The sequence below is a fragment of the Protopterus annectens genome, chromosome 2.part1 (assembly GCF_019279795.1).
Source record: "Protopterus annectens isolate FY-2018-M chromosome 2.part1, PAN1.0, whole genome shotgun sequence".
In the NCBI taxonomy this organism is placed as follows: domain Eukaryota; kingdom Metazoa; phylum Chordata; order Ceratodontiformes; family Protopteridae; genus Protopterus; species Protopterus annectens.
In genome coordinates this window covers 64,373,575-64,390,726 of record NC_056729.1, presented here as the reverse complement: position 1 = coordinate 64,390,726, position 17,152 = coordinate 64,373,575, and the positions used below count along the sequence as shown (strand labels likewise).

The 17,152-nt window shown below is 34.7% G+C and overlaps 1 protein-coding gene across 2 annotated transcripts in view; it reads left to right on the top strand.

Annotated features, from left to right (window-relative positions):
• The window catches only part of PTPRN2 (protein tyrosine phosphatase receptor type N2), a 4,238,418-nt gene that overhangs the window by 3,656,177 nt on the left and 565,089 nt on the right, over nt 1-17,152 (top strand). For both annotated transcript variants that reach the window (XM_044062029.1, XM_044062028.1), the window contains exon 13: nt 5,620-5,832. In XM_044062029.1, coding sequence (XP_043917964.1) covers nt 5,620-5,832 — 213 coding nt within the window. The remainder of the gene's footprint in view (nt 1-5,619; nt 5,833-17,152) is intronic.

Below are 17,152 nucleotides of genomic sequence, written 5' to 3'. Positions count from 1 at the left end.
CATATTTAAATACCTAATCATATATTTCATTTTCATTTTATACATTTTCCTGGACTGAATTCCCATTGTATAATTTTGGGAACACAGTCAGAAAAAAAACATCTGTTTGTTTTTATCTATGTACTAGTCTTTTATTATCACTTAACACAGATCAGTATTACACTGTCTACTAAAACAGACAAGTAAATATTCAAATATAACTACTCTAAATAAATGTGTTAATGTTGCCAGCATAAGGTAGTCAGCCATTTTTGTAGTTATGTTACGTTGTTTCTTGCCTGCAAATGCCCACATACCTGCATTAAGTTTGCATACATTTTAATAAAAGTAATTTACTTTTTTTGTATAATAACACATACTACTCGAATTGTTTTCTGCTTTGCTATTTCATCATTTTAAAGTATTGAAGAAGTATGGAGTTACAGAAGAGATGTGTATTTGCTTTTGTATATGTCTCTTTAAGACAATATTGACCTAGTAACTAGATAGCAAGCCATGATGATACTGGATAATAGTTTTCTAACTTGCTACTGTTTGTGTAGATATGCTTTTGAGTGCTCAATAGCTAACATGAGACTAAGTTTAAAGCTGTAACTGTTTTAAATCCTCATTTTCCTAATACTGCATGCTATCTTTTATTTTAAAATATACTCCTTTGCAAATATGTGTTGGTGTTTTTTTTTTCTTTATTGGTATGCTCTTTCCAATATTGTATTTTGTAGAAAATACTCATGCTTTCGGATTGAAATACTAATAAATATGACACATGACTCTTAGCCTTGGAGCAGTTGTGCCCTTATAACAGTTTATATGAATTTCTATCTAAATAACTTAACTTCACAGAAAAAAAGTTCTCTATGGTCCTTCCATTTCATCAATAATGTTAAAACACTGTGGAATCCTTTTGCCTTGGGCTCATATGTGTTATACGTGAATTGATAAGAGCGAGTGGTATTACATGGTTAATATTACCCAATACTAAATTACCTTATAGCTACCAGATCTGGTCAGATGCAAAAGCCAGAACAGATACCCTGAAAAAACATAATACACACTGTCTGAAATAAGTATATGATTTAAGAATGTCATCTTTATTCAAATTCCAGTTCTACAGTGTCATGGTTAACAAGGTAAAACAAAGATAGTCCAAGAATTTAAAATATGTAGTCCCTTTTGTATATTTACAGATTATATTTGTTTGCATGCACATGGCCAGTGGAATAAGCAGCCAGATAGTTTTTTTAGAAAGAATTAAGGCTGTGAGATGCTATGACAGTTCATCCTATAGTCATGGACTTGATTTCTTCCTTAGTCAATAACTGTGAGGGTACTCCCAGAAAAGAGATTTATACATTGTGCTTTGTCCACTTAATAAATAAATAAATTAAATAAATAAAAACAATTGGCCTAACAAGTGTAAAATGTACCTACTTGAAGAGAAGATTTTTGCTGGCTACCATGTATTGTTTTGTGCATCGTATGATCAGCTGAGATTCAAACATTAAAAAATGTGTACTAATTTTTTTAAAGTTAATGGTCTTTGCACTTATATGATAAACATAACACATGCATATTATCTATTTCAATAAATCCCAAATCACCAAATTGTGTCTTTGCACAAGTGCTTAAAATATAAGTTATTCTACTACCAAATGATTATGAAGAGCTATAGACTCCTACAGTTATAGCACATAAAAAGGGTCACAATGCGCATTGGGTTGGGACAGATAAATTCTTTTTCCTTATGCATTTTTATTGGAAAACATGGGGCAATCACTGCTTAGAAAACAGGTGTATTTATTTATTTCTATTTTTAACCAGTTATGTGGACTGATCCAATGACCCTTTTCAGCCATCACCTAGCACAAAGGCTTAGTTACAAAGTTGAAAAGTGTATGTTACAAACAAAAGGGACATACCTAAAGGACACACAAATATGCAAAATTCTATACATTGAGCAGTGAAGCTAATAAAATCAGAGTGCTGTCCACTAAAAAATATGTTATAGTTTGAATACAATTAGTTGGTTAGCTGTACACAGTGTAGAAAAAGGTCAATGGTAGGAGACTTTGTATGACTATCTTCAACAAACATTGTATAATCAAGGGGATAGAAATCCCAAAACTATCTGTTTCTCCTACTTCATTTAAGTGTTAAAGCATTATTCAATATAAGAGAAAAGATTCACTGAGAAGAAAGGCCGTATTATAAGAGAGCCTATTTTCTGGCGCTTGTAGTCAGAGATTGACTAGAATGTGAGATATTACAGGGCAGGAAGGGAAAAGAGATGCATTGAAGAGAAGCCAGCTCTCTTATGCCAACAGTGAGAAAGTGTGAACCTTCGGAACTGCCAAAAGATTGTACTATCATGCTCCAAACCACCTTCAGTCTTGGGGACACATTAGGTGGACATGAATGTTTATATCAGTCCTTAACAATCTAAATTGACATGTTGGATACGGGGTCCAACTTAGGAGAGGTTCGTAAGTAAAAATGGCACTGATTTTCAGATGAGGCATCTGTTTCCAACTTTGTCAGACTGACAGGGGCTGCCATCCTTCCACTGATGGTGGTACAAGCAAAATTATGGTTGCAGTGATTAGCAATGGAGAAATTATGAAAATGTGATGCTGGGATGAGGAATGGAAAGAAAATAAATAAATAGGATGAACACAGAATTCTGGAAGTGTTTGCAATGATAGAAGAGATTAAAAGTCATGTTTGATACCGCCAGTAAATGTAGCATCACACTAAGGCTCATCACAATAAACTGATAAAGGACTGTGACCAGAAAGGCCATGATGACACTGGAGAAAGCATTGGCTTTATTAGTGGTGCTATGGCAAAAATATAGTGTAGCATGTAGGGTTCTTCACATTAGAGAGTGTAATAACTGACTGCATGAAATGCAATAGAAGTTGAGTGAATGGTTCTAGTTTTAGTGTAAGAGGGCTTATGAAAGCAGTGCCAGGCGAGTAAACATTCAGCCAGCTAGCCAGTTACCAGAGTACTATGTGATAAGGATGTTCACCAAAAGAGGAGGAGAAAGAACTCTGAAGAGATTTCAGTGAAGTGTGAGGCAGGTCATTTTTGCAGATAGTGTAATGGATAAATGAACACAAATTTTTCAAGTCATGAGATGAACAGAATGAAAGGCTAGTGGTGCTTGTAAATGGTTATCGCAGACATTGCAGTGCTGTACGGAGAGGAGACATATGCCACCCTATGAAGAATATATTCCAAAATTAAAAACAAATATATATTATGGGCCTTTGATCTGTCTGTGCCCTAATAATCAGTGTTTCTAGGTTTATATCTTAAGTATTTTACCGTATTTGAGTTCAGCCCTGTTATCATAATTTTTTATGAAACAGAAATAATGTTTTACTACAATAAAAGTGTGTATTTTTACCATCCATCTATTACTATTACTACATTACTGCATATGTTGGATTTCTGCTGATCACTGCGAAATACCATTACCAGAAATTTCTAACTACTATTTTGTACCAAACATAGCACTTAGGATTCTATTGTTTATAGCTGACAGAGGTGGTTGGGACCCTGTTTAAAAGCTGACATTTCCTGAAAATAAGGTTATCATCCTTTTGTATAGAAAAAAGGCATATATCCAGTACATTTGTATCTTACCATTTGCCGCAAGGACCCCATTCAAATGTAGATTTTTAAATTTCAAGACCAGATGGAAGAGGGGGCTTTTCTCTTAGACACTATTGCTTTCATTTGCAATTCCTGCGTGAAGTAAAAGGCTTTTTCAGACCATGCAGATTTTTTTTCTCAAAATACAATTTCCAAAACAGTGTGTGTGTGTGTGTGTGTGTGTGTGTGTGTGTGTGTGTGTGTGTGTGTGTGTGTGTGTGTGTGTGTTCGTTTGTATATGTGTATGCACATTGCTTAAGTCTTAAAACTGGAGCCAAATGGACAGAAGTTTTTTTTTTTATATATACAAGTGGTGTATATGAAGAGTATGGATTTCAGCTCTTTTTATAATAATAACTTGCTTTCTTCAATTTTTAAGATATGAATTTTAATGATAGTACATTTGTATAAACATATATGATTCTTGGTCCAGCTTCACTAGCAGTTCTGGTTAAAGACGTTGGGTGGTTTCGTAAATGAAACCAAGGCAGCTGTTATTAAGGCAATGGTGGATCTGTGGCCTGTGATACACAGTTTCCAGGCACACATACATTATAAAACAATTCTGTTCAGCATTTTTTTCAATCTACCTCCTGGGGCTTAAAGCCTAACAATCCTCCTTCGTGCTCCACACTGAAGCAAGGGAATCTCAGACCCTTATTCAGCCTGTATTTCCATTAACTCAGTCGCAGCAATAGCTAATCCACTGGACTGAAGGCAAGGAGGCTAATTAGTGACAAGCTTTTACAGTCAAGACCAGTGATAATTGCTTTGGTGGCCTTTATGGTGCCAAGATAAAAATGAAAAGGGCTCTGAAATAAGAGCCACTGTGTACACTGCAAGACAGAGGAAATTAGGAGCGGGGCAGTCGAATACAGAGCAGAAAATTACTAATAGAACAGGGATAATGAATAGGCCAGGCAGCCATTCATGGGGAAAAATCCATTTTGTTACCACATGAAATTAGGTGGTGGAAAGGAGTTTGCTAATTGTTCCCATCTTGTAGCAACCAGGACAGAGGCAGGGGCGTGCTTTTCAATTAATTTCCCTGGTAATTGTCAAAGAGGCATGCTGACCAAATGAGTTTTGTGGCAATTTGTGTGCCTGGTCTTTTCATTTGTGCCTTGCATTTTTAATTGTTGCTAATATGTCCTATAATGAAGCTAATGAGAGAAAATTATTGCACAACTTTTAGCACATAGAGACAACAGTATTATAAGAGTAGAATTACAGGTGCTTACTAGTGGAGTCCAGTCACGTTGTGCTATGCTGATGGTTTCAGAAGGATGAGTCTTAAGACTGCTGTGCTAACACCTTCCAATAAAAACGTTTAAATAAGTGCAACAACATGTCCCTTTGTGACATCACGCTATATCTGCAATGGTTTTTGAAGGGTAAAATGTCAAATGCTGAAGGAAATGATCCTTTTTCTGATACTCAATACATAAATGTGTAAAATACATTTCATATAAAGATAAAATAATTTTACATAGACACACTGAATGAAAGTCTCCCTTCAAGATGTATGCTTAAATATCTACGAAGTAACAGTTCTGAAAATCTCTGCAGATAATTCTAAGGAAAAATGTGGAGTTCTTTTCCATATCAGTGTATCTTCTTTTGAAAAATAGATTTTGCTCAGAATCACAGTAATAGACCACAGAAAATGGAAAAAATTGCATTTCATATTACTAATTATAAGAAGTACTGTATCAAAATAAATTCAAGTATGTATTAAATAATTATTTGCTTTTTGTTATGTTCTGTTATTAATTTTCATATTTTTCTGTTGTATATGCCATGAAATGGTGGATTCCCACCTATCATCACCTTCAAGTAGGCTGAGTTTTATTCTTGTTTCAGTCATTTGAGGCTTCATAGCAGCATTAACGGTTCACAGTTAGAAAAGCTACTAGTGTTCATCCATTGATTTATCCTGTTTCTTTTTGTGTCCTTTAGAAAAGTAAATTGAAGCTTCTGCCACATACTGCTGAAAAGGAAGATTCCACCAAGTTCATTGTACTCACTTTAATCTCTATTGTGTGTATTATTGGGGTCCTCGTTGCCTCTGGAGTGATTTCCTGTCTTCGTCATAACTCCCACCACAAACTGAAGGAGAAGTTAACTTCGCTTGGAACTGAAACCAGCTCAGATGCCACATCAGCTTACCAGGTAAAATCGATAGCATTTTTCTGCATATGGTCTGACCTATATACAGATTTTATGTAATGAAGTGGTTTATATTAATTTAGTGATAAAATAGTAACATAAAATGTTTATTATATACAGAGTGCATTTTATATCAAAGCATGGGAGTATCATGAGTTGGTTATAAACAGAAAAATTAGAGAAATATAAATATCGACAGATCATTTGTTATCCAAAATGAGACGTTGTTTTCTTAACATGAGCAATAAACAGGATTTCTGTTTAGTATAGCTATACAAAGTAAATGTGTAAAGAGGTTGGCAGCAGCACAAATGTGAAATTATTTCTATTTGAAGAAGTGCTGTGTTTTAAAATATTTGTCTCTCAGATTAATGGTTACCTTGGCATGTAATTAACATCTGAAGCCAAGCGGCTTGTTGTCATTTTTCCCTCTGGCTCATGCTTCAGAAGAGATGTGGATGCACTTGAATGAAACATATTTAAGCACCAGTGATGTACGCTGTAAGGGATGGGGAAAAGAAATAGGCTTTGTGATGGTAAATGCAATCACTAAAAATATTCCAAATACATAACATGTACAGCTATCATGATGTTTTAACCCACTGTGATGTGAAATTAAGATAACAGAACTCAATTAGGTCTATTTTGGGGGGGGGCAAAATTAAGCCTTGTCAGTAACTATTGTGGACTGTACCCTAGATTGCTATAAATACATTTGTTTAACTTTTTAATATAATAGTTTTCAATAAACCTTTGCTTGTGTGTGTGTGTGTGTGTGTGTGTGTGTGTGTGTGTGTGTGTGTGTGTGTGTGTGTGTATGTGTGTGTGTGTGTGTGTGTGTGTGTGCGCGCGCGCGCGCATGCGCATGCGTGCGTGCGTGTGAGTGTGTATATGTGTAAATTTGTCTGTTTTATAAGTCAGCACACACCTATATCTGTGTAACACCTCTCAACTGTCCAGATTTTTTGCCTCATATTTACAGTCTGTTCTTCATAAAATGAGGGGTTTTCTTTTAAATCACTGAGGACTGAAGTCACTAAATAATGACATACATTTGAGTTTTGGACTTTAAATCCTTCAGCAAGTGATGTTAAGACAAAGCTTGTTATTCTAACAACTTTCTATGTTTCTGGGACTAATATTTAAAATGTGTTCCTATTTTTAGGCATCTGTACGCCATTTCAAGAAGTTGAGAGCTATGATGTGTGTGTGTGTGTGTGTGTGTGTGTGTGTGTGTGTGTGTGTGTGTGTGTGTGTGTGTGTGTGTAAGCAGAAAGGGGGAATGCATAATTGAATAATGTATTTATAGTATAAATTAATTACAATGCAAGCTGCACATTAGGTCAGTATTTCTCAGTTTCAATGCAAAGCCTTAATACTTTGCATAAACACCAATATTTGAGGGAAGTGTTCCCTGACCTGATTGGTAACGTGACCTAAATTTGATATATTTATTTATTTTGTTTTCTTAATTTTTGTTACAATAAAGACATTGCTGTAAAACAAAGAAAATAAAGGTGAACCTCAGTCAGGTGAATTACAGATGTTAATTAGTAAACTATTTAAAATGTGCAACATACAGACTTTTAATTCTGCAGTTCAGAAAACTTTAGAATTGATCAATTCGGTTCTGGAGAAACACTATACCAGATCTTTATGAAAATGTTCTAAGCTTTATAATAAACAATTTCAGGAATGTCTAATTTAAATTGGAAAAATTTAAACCATTTTGTCCATGTCTCCCAACCAACCTACAAATCCACTGTATCTTGGTTAACAGTATTGAAGTACAGGAACATTTTTAACAATTATAATTCGTCATACTTTTCTACTGTCCCCTGTAATCCTTGACTAAAGTAAACTGCCTTCTTCATCTTACAATCCATTATTTGAAGGTTTTAATCTAAAAACAGTAAAGAAATAAGAATTTAGCAGTAAGAAGTTCATAACTAATCCTATCTGCTGACACTGAAACAACCAAGCAAATAATACAGTACTGACTGTATGTCATCAACACTTATTAATATCCACCTAAACAATGAATAGTTGTACTCTGTCTCCCTTTTATTAGAATCACACCACAATGACATTTAACATTAATCTGTGCATTATTTGAAGCTTTCCAGTTGCAATAATAGCTACTAAAATCTGGTTTGATTCTATTATAAAGTTTGCTTTTGTTAGTTTATGCTGAAAAGTCAACACTTGATTCTGAAGTTAACATACATGTTTCAGTTTCAGTGTAACAAAAAGTCTATCAGAAAATATTCATGTGGTGGATTTACTGTGTGTGTGTGTGTGTGTGTGTGTGTGTGTGTGTGTGTGTGTGTGTGTGTGTGTGTGTGTGTGTGCACACGTGTATTTGTGAGTTTAGAATTTTTTTTTTTTAGGGAATAGAAGCATTGACAAAAAACAGATAATTATTTAGTTAGCAGTCAGGGTATTAAGGTAGTTTTTCTTTAGTGGTGAAGCAGATAAACAAAAATCTTGTCATCAGATGTTAGATTTCCAATTTCAGACCTCCACGTGATGTGTTCTTTCTACTCTGTATGTGGTGGGGGGGGCATTATTGTCAATGGCTCTGTCTTTCCCCTACAATTCTTATCTTGTAACAAGCACTTTCAGGAAAGACTCAATTGAGTATTTTAGGGAGTGGGGTAATAAGCAATTTGGTCTGTGTCCAAACAAGAAACATAAAATATTTGGATATGATAGTGGAAGGGATGCTAGTATCTTCTTGTATTCTTGTTCCCTTAGCTTTTCAAGTACTGAAGACCATTGATAAAACTAAAATTGGAGATACCTTAATTAAAACTTTATACTTTCCATAAATAGGATGAAAATGATGTAAAACAAACATTGCATTTTAATCATCTAAACATTTAGCACTAGCATTTATGTTCTTCATGTTTTAGTGTGTTTAACAGAGTTCTGCTCTATGCTTTATTGTACAACGTTGACCATCATATTCTACAAGCTATTACATATACATGCACAATTTTAATAATCGTGAAAATGAAATGAAGTGACAGACTGTTCCCTTATAAAATCAAGTCAAGTCAGTCCTAGATTATATTGTGTAAAGAGTCTGTTCCCTATCCAATTCTATAACTCATAGTACCTTGTTAATCCAGCAAACTGTAATTTGCTTAGGTTTCCAAGTCATAGTTTACAGAAAGTTAATGTGTTTACATACCCCTAAGAAAGGAAAACATACAAGTTTTACTGGAAAATATTTTTTACTTCTCTCTGTACCTCTTAATATGCTGGACAAAGTCAACAATAATGGAGGACAAAGGCTTAAAATTAGGGACATTTTTTTAAATATTATATTAATTTACTTAAATGTTAACAGAGCAATAAGTTTTAAATCAGTGTACATTTCAGAAAAATAAAAAGCACAATACTATAACATTTGTTATTATTGTAATCCTATGAAACCCTAATATTTGTCATTGTAATCCTATGAAACTGTAATATCTGGAATTACTGTAATCCTATGAAACCCTAATATCTGGCATTACTGTAATCCTATGAAACTGTAATATCTGACATTACTGTAATTCTATGAAACCCTAATATCTGGCATTACTGTAATCCTATGAAACCGTAATATTTGTCATTGTAATCCTATGAAACTGTAATATCTGGAATTACTGAAATCCTATGAAACCCTAATATCTGGCATTACTGTAATCCTATGAAACCGTAATATCTAGAATTACTGTCATCCTATGAAACCCTAATATCTGGCATTACTGTAATCCTATGAAACTGTAATATCTGGCCTTGCTGTAATCCTATGAAACCCTAATATCTGGCATTACTGTAATCCTATGAAACTGTAATATCTGACATTACTGTAATTCTATGAAACCCTAATATCTGGCATTACTGTAATCCTATGAAACCATAATATCTGGAATAACTGTAATCCTATGAAACTGTAATATTTGTCATTGTAATCCTATGAAACTGTAATATCTGGAATTACTGTAATCCTATGAAACCCTAATATCTGGCATTACTGTAATCCTATGAAACCGTAATATTTGTTATTGTAATCCTATGAAACTGTAATATCTGGAATTACTGTAATCCTATGAAACCCTAATATCTGGCATTACTGTAATCCTATGAAACCGTAATATCTGGAATTACTGTCATCCTATGAAACCCTAATATCTGGCATTACTGTAATCCTATGAAACTGTAATATCTGGCCTTGCTGTAATCCTATGAAACCCTAATATCTGGCATTACTGTAATCCTATGAAACTGTAATATCTGACATTACTGTAATTCTATGAAACCCTAATATCTGGCATTACTGTAATCCTATGAAACCATAATATCTGGAATAACTGTAATCCTATGAAACTAATATTTGTCATTATTGTAATCCTATGAAACCCTAATATTAGTCATCATTGTAATCCTATGAAACTGTAATATCTGGAATTACTGTAATCCTATGAAACCCTAATATCTGGCATTACTGTAATCCTATGAAACCGTAATATCTGGAATTACTGTAATTCTATGAAACCCTAATATCTGGCATTACTGTAATCCTATGAAACTGTAATATCTGGCATTACTGTAATTCCATGAAACCCTAATATCTGGCATTACTGTAATCCTATGAAACTGTAATATCTGACATTACTGTAATTCTATGAAACCCTAATATCTGGCATTACTGTAATCCTATGAAACCCTAATATTTGGCATTACTGTAATTCTATGAAACCCTAATATCTGGCATTACTGTAATCCTATGAAACCGTAATATCTGGAATTACTGTAATCCTATGAAACTGTAATATCTGGCATTACTGTAATCCTATGAAACCATAATATCTGGAATTACTGTAATCCTATGAAACTGTAATATTTGTCATTATTGTAATCCTATGAAACCCTAATATCTGGCATCACTGAAATCATATGAAACCCTAATATCTAGCATCACTGAAATCCTATGAAACCCTAATATCTGGCATTACTGTAATCCTATGAAACTGCAATATCTAGCATTCCTGTAATCCTAAGCGATTTATTAGAAAACAAAAGTGTTATGAGGGACAGAGCCAATATGTGGCAAAATAAGGTATGTTCTGCAAAAAAAATAATGACGCTTGAGAGGTATTGCTGCATCTGAAATGTGCCAACTTGAAACTTAATTTTGCAATATTGCTGTACTTTGGAAGATGTGGCATAACAAGATGGTCTCTCTCTCTCTCTATAAATAAAGTTGGGCTCATTGGACTTGTACCTGATATGGCTCTGTTTGGAAATGTATGTTTTTGTCTGTTTCAGATAATTGTGTTATGAAGCAGTAATCACAAATTAGCAAATTATCCCTAGACACTTTTATGGCCTTCCTTTTTTTTTTCTTAATTCCGATGCAGAAGTGTTAAACCATCTTTCAACAATGCTTTCATTATAAGGTATGACATCTTGTAGTGACTTGCAGTTCTAACTGGCCAGAATTATGAAACATTTTTTTTTAATTTATCAGTTATTAGCATTCTCAGTTATGTCAGATAGTCAAAAGTATTTATGTTGAATTGTATGGAACTGTTTGCAGGTTCTGCTTTTTTTAAGAACTGTATGCTGTGAGATGCATGCCTAGACAGACTCAGAAACACACCAAAGACCACCATTCCCCAAGCCCAGGTTTAAACTACTTCAGTATGCAGAAAAAATGGAAAGTGAGCTAAACGAAAAATGGAAAAATGTATATATTAGTTTCCCACATTGATTATAGTGTCACCTAACTGGAATAACAATGACTAGTGAAGTAATTTGATGAGGCAGTCAGAGCTGTAATGAAACATGGGCAGATAAGGAAAATGTAGTAAAATATAGCCAAAAATAAGATAGTCCAAGTGCATTGTAATATATAGTGCAGTTATGTCGTATGGCAAGTGCATTATAATATTTATCGGGTGAATTTTCTAAGGGTTCTGCATTATTCTCTGAGATAAAGCTAATATTGCAGTTTCAGATAAATATAACAAGCTGCTTAAACCCTGGTTTTGATACTTCCTTATAATTTTTAAATTGTTGAAATGTTGTGATTTTCCTAATAAATGGTATGGTTCAATATTTTTATGCTATGAATGATGTGACATCAAATCGACACTGTAACATTTGTGCTGAAAGCAGCAGTTGTTATTTTCCTTATCAGTAAATGAATGGCCATTAATATGTTTACAGTTTTATTGTGGGGATCCTAACCTTTGTGAAAATACATTTATTAAATATGGATGCTATCTTGGTATAACATGCAGTAATGCCTCTATCACCTGATTTGCCTAGGTGTAGTTTACTTCTCATAACAATTTTTTTGCTAATTGTACATTCCTGGTACTCAAAATGTAATAGGAATAAACATTGTATTTATACACAATTCTATCTTCTCAAGAATTCTGAGTATCAAAAGTCACATTAAAAACATTGCTTTACAGCATAGCAACAGCTTGTCTAGTCATCACACCAACTATAGAACTAACATAGAAAAATGCAACTTGCAAATAAAAAAGGTATGCATAAATATGAAAGCATATTGTCTCATCAAGCAAATAAGCTTACATGTTCAAAGAAGGAAATAGTTAAAAACTAGAAACATACTCACATCCATAAAAAGTTTAGAAAGCTGTTTACTACAGACTAATCAGGATAGCAAATTAAGGAAAAATTAGTACTCAATTATCTAAAACAAAAATGCACACTGAAAACAGTTTTATTTCAAAATGGTATTGAAGACAGCATTAACCTGTATACGGAGAGGCCCAGAATGGCAAAGGAAAACAAATGCAGTAATGTCAGGAATAAAGTAAATGTACATTAGGATAATGATTGGTACATTACCAGTGCAAATCCATTAAAGTGTTGAATAATACATTTCCAGGTATTCTCGGTTAGCGCTATAAAGCATTACTAATGCATTTCTAATTCATTAAGTAATTAATTTTTAAAAGGTGTTTTTTTTTTTTTTTTTTTTTTTTTTTGGTAGAGAAAGTTACACAAAGCTAATAAAATTGTGCAGTTTAGAGCTGTTCTATGAATCTATACAAATTATCACATCACCGGTTTTGTATCAGTGATACATTTTATAATGAAATGCAAGTTAAAAAAATAATATGATTTAAATATTAAAATATTAAATGTATTGTAACTCACACAAAAATCTGTGATGAGCTGTACTGAATAAGAGCACAACTAGTTAAGTGAGTTGAGTCACTGTCAGTGGCTCAGCAGGCTACACAATTACCCATGCTGCCGGGAAGGCCAGGAGACTGTAGGTTCTATCACCATTACAGATGATTAAGTTCAAGTAGCAGTGCTGCTATTTCACTGCTGTGTTACATGAATCTGTATCCCTGAGGCACCACCATTTAGTCATGACTTAAAATTAAGGCCCCATCTCAGTGGTTAGGGTAGATGCTAAGGATTCCATGACACTTTGAGCATTTTATAAATTATCTTAAATATCACATAAGAACTAAACATATATGTTATACCTCCGTGTATGATTATCACACTGCCACTTCAAACTGTTTTCATCTATCTTTTTGCATGTATGCATTTCTCCTCATATTCATCTTTCATGTAGTTTTCGAACATTTCCCTGTAAATATTTTACATTGCAGATGCCTATTTTGTGTCCTCTATCTTTCTTTCCAGAATTTATATTTACTTGATTTTTTTTTAATTATCTGGAGTCCAGAAAAAGTATCATAACTTACTCGTTGTCTTCCTGGTTTCCATAACTGTCATCTGGACATTTCTCCCATATGTCATATATGTCTCTCTCTTTCTTACTCAGAATTGTTCCTTCACCATTTTAACACATTTACTAAAACTCAATAAAGATATGAGATACACAATCCATTTTAGCATTCTAATACTTCCGTCTTCATTTCTTTTTGTAAAACTCTGCTCGTAATTAATAAGGATGGGATCAATATTTACTCTTAAAGAAGATCTCCAACAGTTCTTTTCCTAATGTTTCATTAACACAATAAATGACTCCTCATAAGCCCCCTGTTTTTTTCTTATTACACTTTTTTTATCAAAGTAACTCTTTTTTTCCCCAAGTATATCTCAGAAAAATGTCACACTTTTCTGTCTTCTTATTTTTCCAGCATCGTTCTTTACTCTTTTGAATACCTGCTTCTTTATATTATTTATTATTGTTTAACTAATCTTTAATCCAAGAAATCTAAGTCTGTAGCACTCTTTCCTGATGTTTTCAACTTGCATGGGTAGCCTAGTGGTTAAGGTGTTTACCTTACAAAGACAAGGTGCAGGGTTTGAGCCTCACAAGGGATAATTGGCTAGGCTTGCAAGGGCAGTTAGCCTAGTATGAACCCCATCTCCTTATTAATTTTAGTTATCAGACTCTTATTTTTATCTACCATCTTCCTGCAGTGGTTAACGTAACCTGATATGTTTACCAAATGTACATATCATAACCATGTGTACAGAAAGATTTTTTTTACCTTTTTATCCCATGCATTGTCTTCTATTCTTGGATGCTAATAAGTCCAGTTTTATTTTAAAGAAATGTTCTTCATACTAATTATTGCTGCAGTTGCCTTAGCTTTATGAGTTGTATTCTAACAAGGATATAATGACCGACCATCTTCCATAGATTCAGGGCACCTTCCATGTACCAAAACTGACAAGCAGCTTGAGCTGAGCTGACAAAAAGACAAGTTTGAGCATGAAGCGCTTCAGAGCTTTACTGCCACTGAACAGTAAGCTCCTCTGAGGCTTGTGAGGATGGACAGTTGACTTGTGCTTTTCTTTGCTGGGCAGATAAGTTCCCATTAGGGAAAAACTTCCATTTTCTTAAATCTTGTTTTATTACTTTGCCCTTCAGAAAAGTTATTTTAAAGCTAGGAGTTTTCTTATTGAATGGACTGTCTGAAGACTGCAATGGTCTTTTAAACATTGCACTAGTTTCTTTCTGTCAGTTTAAAAATAGTGTAACTGAAAACATATTTCCTGTGGAGAAATTGTGTTTATTTTTCCACTGTGGAGCTGCCACAGTGTTTGAAATTGGTTTTTACTGTTTTTTTTCTGTCAAAAAAGTAATTTTTCTGGACTGGTAGTTTTACTGACATTTGCTGTTTGTCTTCCCCGGAAAAGAGACACTATTTTCAGATTGACCATGGAACACACTACTGGTCCCTTACGCAGTCCTTCTTCCACAAAAAGAAAAAGTTAAACAAATAGCCTTTGCCACCACAGCAGACTGGCAATTTGCCTCAGCCATAGGTGGGTGCCTCTGCTGTGGCCATTTGTTGTATCACAGACCACTTATCTTTTATGCCAGATCCCTCTGATGCAGCACCTACAGCATGTATGGACCAGGGGGGGTTCCCACATCCTCTGCTGTGGTTTCAGTCCACTCAGTGGACAAGGGAGAATCACTCAATCCTGGGATTGGGACCAGGGAAGACTTCCCTGTTGTGTTAGAATGCAGTGCCCATCCTTGGCAAAGCAGCTGCTGCCAGCAGTAACATGGTTGGCCCCATTTTTACTGTCAAAAAGAACAGGAAACCAGGCATGTATCTACCCATCCTCAAATTTCTTTGGATAAGCGTAGTTTACTGGTGTTGGTAGAGGGTGTAATTCAGGCTGTTAATCCTTCTTGTAAAGTAGTTTCTGGTAAAAGAAAGAGATTCCTCTTTTCTTGATTAGATTCTAAATTCTGAATCTGAACAGGACGATGTAGGGACAGATTCAGGGTTTTGTCCTCAGATGTCTGATTTAGACTCCAAGGAGACTTCAGTTTCTTATTCTCTCTGAGGGGGTTTCTCTTTCCCTGACACTATTGCTAGAATGTCCTAGTGTTTTAGTGGGGTAACACTGAGCTTTCTCAGTCCCCCAGAAAATACTACAAGTCTTTACAGAAGGATTTTCCAAAACCTACACCCATGCCTCCTGTCCTGTCTGCTTTAGAGGATGTGTGTTTTACTACCTGCAGTTTTCCTGATAGTCAGCCAGCTATCCCTAAAAAGGCAAATAGGATGTATAAAGTTCCTCACTTTTTTAATTTTTTATGTACTATTCCCAAACCTGACCCAGCAGCTATAGCCTTAGTTGATTTCACTGCTGCTAAGCACTAGATTAATTCAAATCCTACTCTTTTTAATAAGGATGGGAACATTTTTGACGGGTGTGGAAAAAAATGGTATACTTCTGCAACTTTAATTTTCATTTGAATTGTCAGGCTCATATGAATGAGGAATATTTTTTTCTACAATTTCTTCTTGTGAAGAAAAATCTTCTTTAAATAACTTTGTTTCTTCTGTTGCACAGGTCCCTACTCATTGTTTACAGTGTGTGTGTATGGCTCTGTTGATACTTCTTCTAGGGCAATGGCCACTGGTACAGTTTTAAGGTTGTTTGCTTGGCTGCATTCTCAGAACCTCCCAGATGATATAAAAATGAGATGTTAAATTCTCCCTTGGATAGAGATTTCATGTTTGGCCCCTCTGCTGCAGAGGTGATCCAAAAGTGTGATGAAAGGGGCAAGCTGATCCCGGGAATCTCTATGATTCTTCAGCCTTCCTTTAATAAATTGTCAAGGGATTTTCTTTTCTCTTTATGCAGTTTTGGTAAAAATCATAGTAAACAGCACAAACAGAGTTCAGGTAAACATACATTTAAGAAAAAATGGCAACTAGTTCCGAAAAGAAGTCTCAAACCTTCCAAAACCAAGACAGTCCAACAAGTCTGAATTACCATTCAAGAAAAATTATGACTCCCACCCCACCCTGACCCCTTTTCTCTTCCAGAACATCTGAATCTCAGTTTTCTTGTTGGCAACAGATTGTTTCAGACAATGGAGTCTGAAAATTATTCATCAACGTTATAGATGACATTGGGAGGAGGATCCTTCCTTCCGAGGGGGGGTCATTCCTTATCCTGCTCATCATACTCTAATGTTTCCTCCTCTTCTTCATTATATACTATCCCAAGTAGGGTCTACTTTGTTTTGTTGAATCTCATTTCACTGAATTTCATTTCACCCCAACCACTTTGCTGAAAACTCAAATTACTGAAAACTTATTTCACTGAATCTCATTTCACTGAACTGCAGGTAGTATATATGGCACTGTGTAGACTACTGTAAGGCAAGTAAAAGGTAGATTGCCCTTTTCCCCACTGTAGTGCAATCCTGGAGGCAGTATGTATAGTTGGGGGCACAGCCCCCCACATTGGGGGTGTGGTTGGCATAGCCCCCCACTTACTTTGAGTACATATTATCTTCTGGAGAGAGTTAGTCATTGGTGTTGTA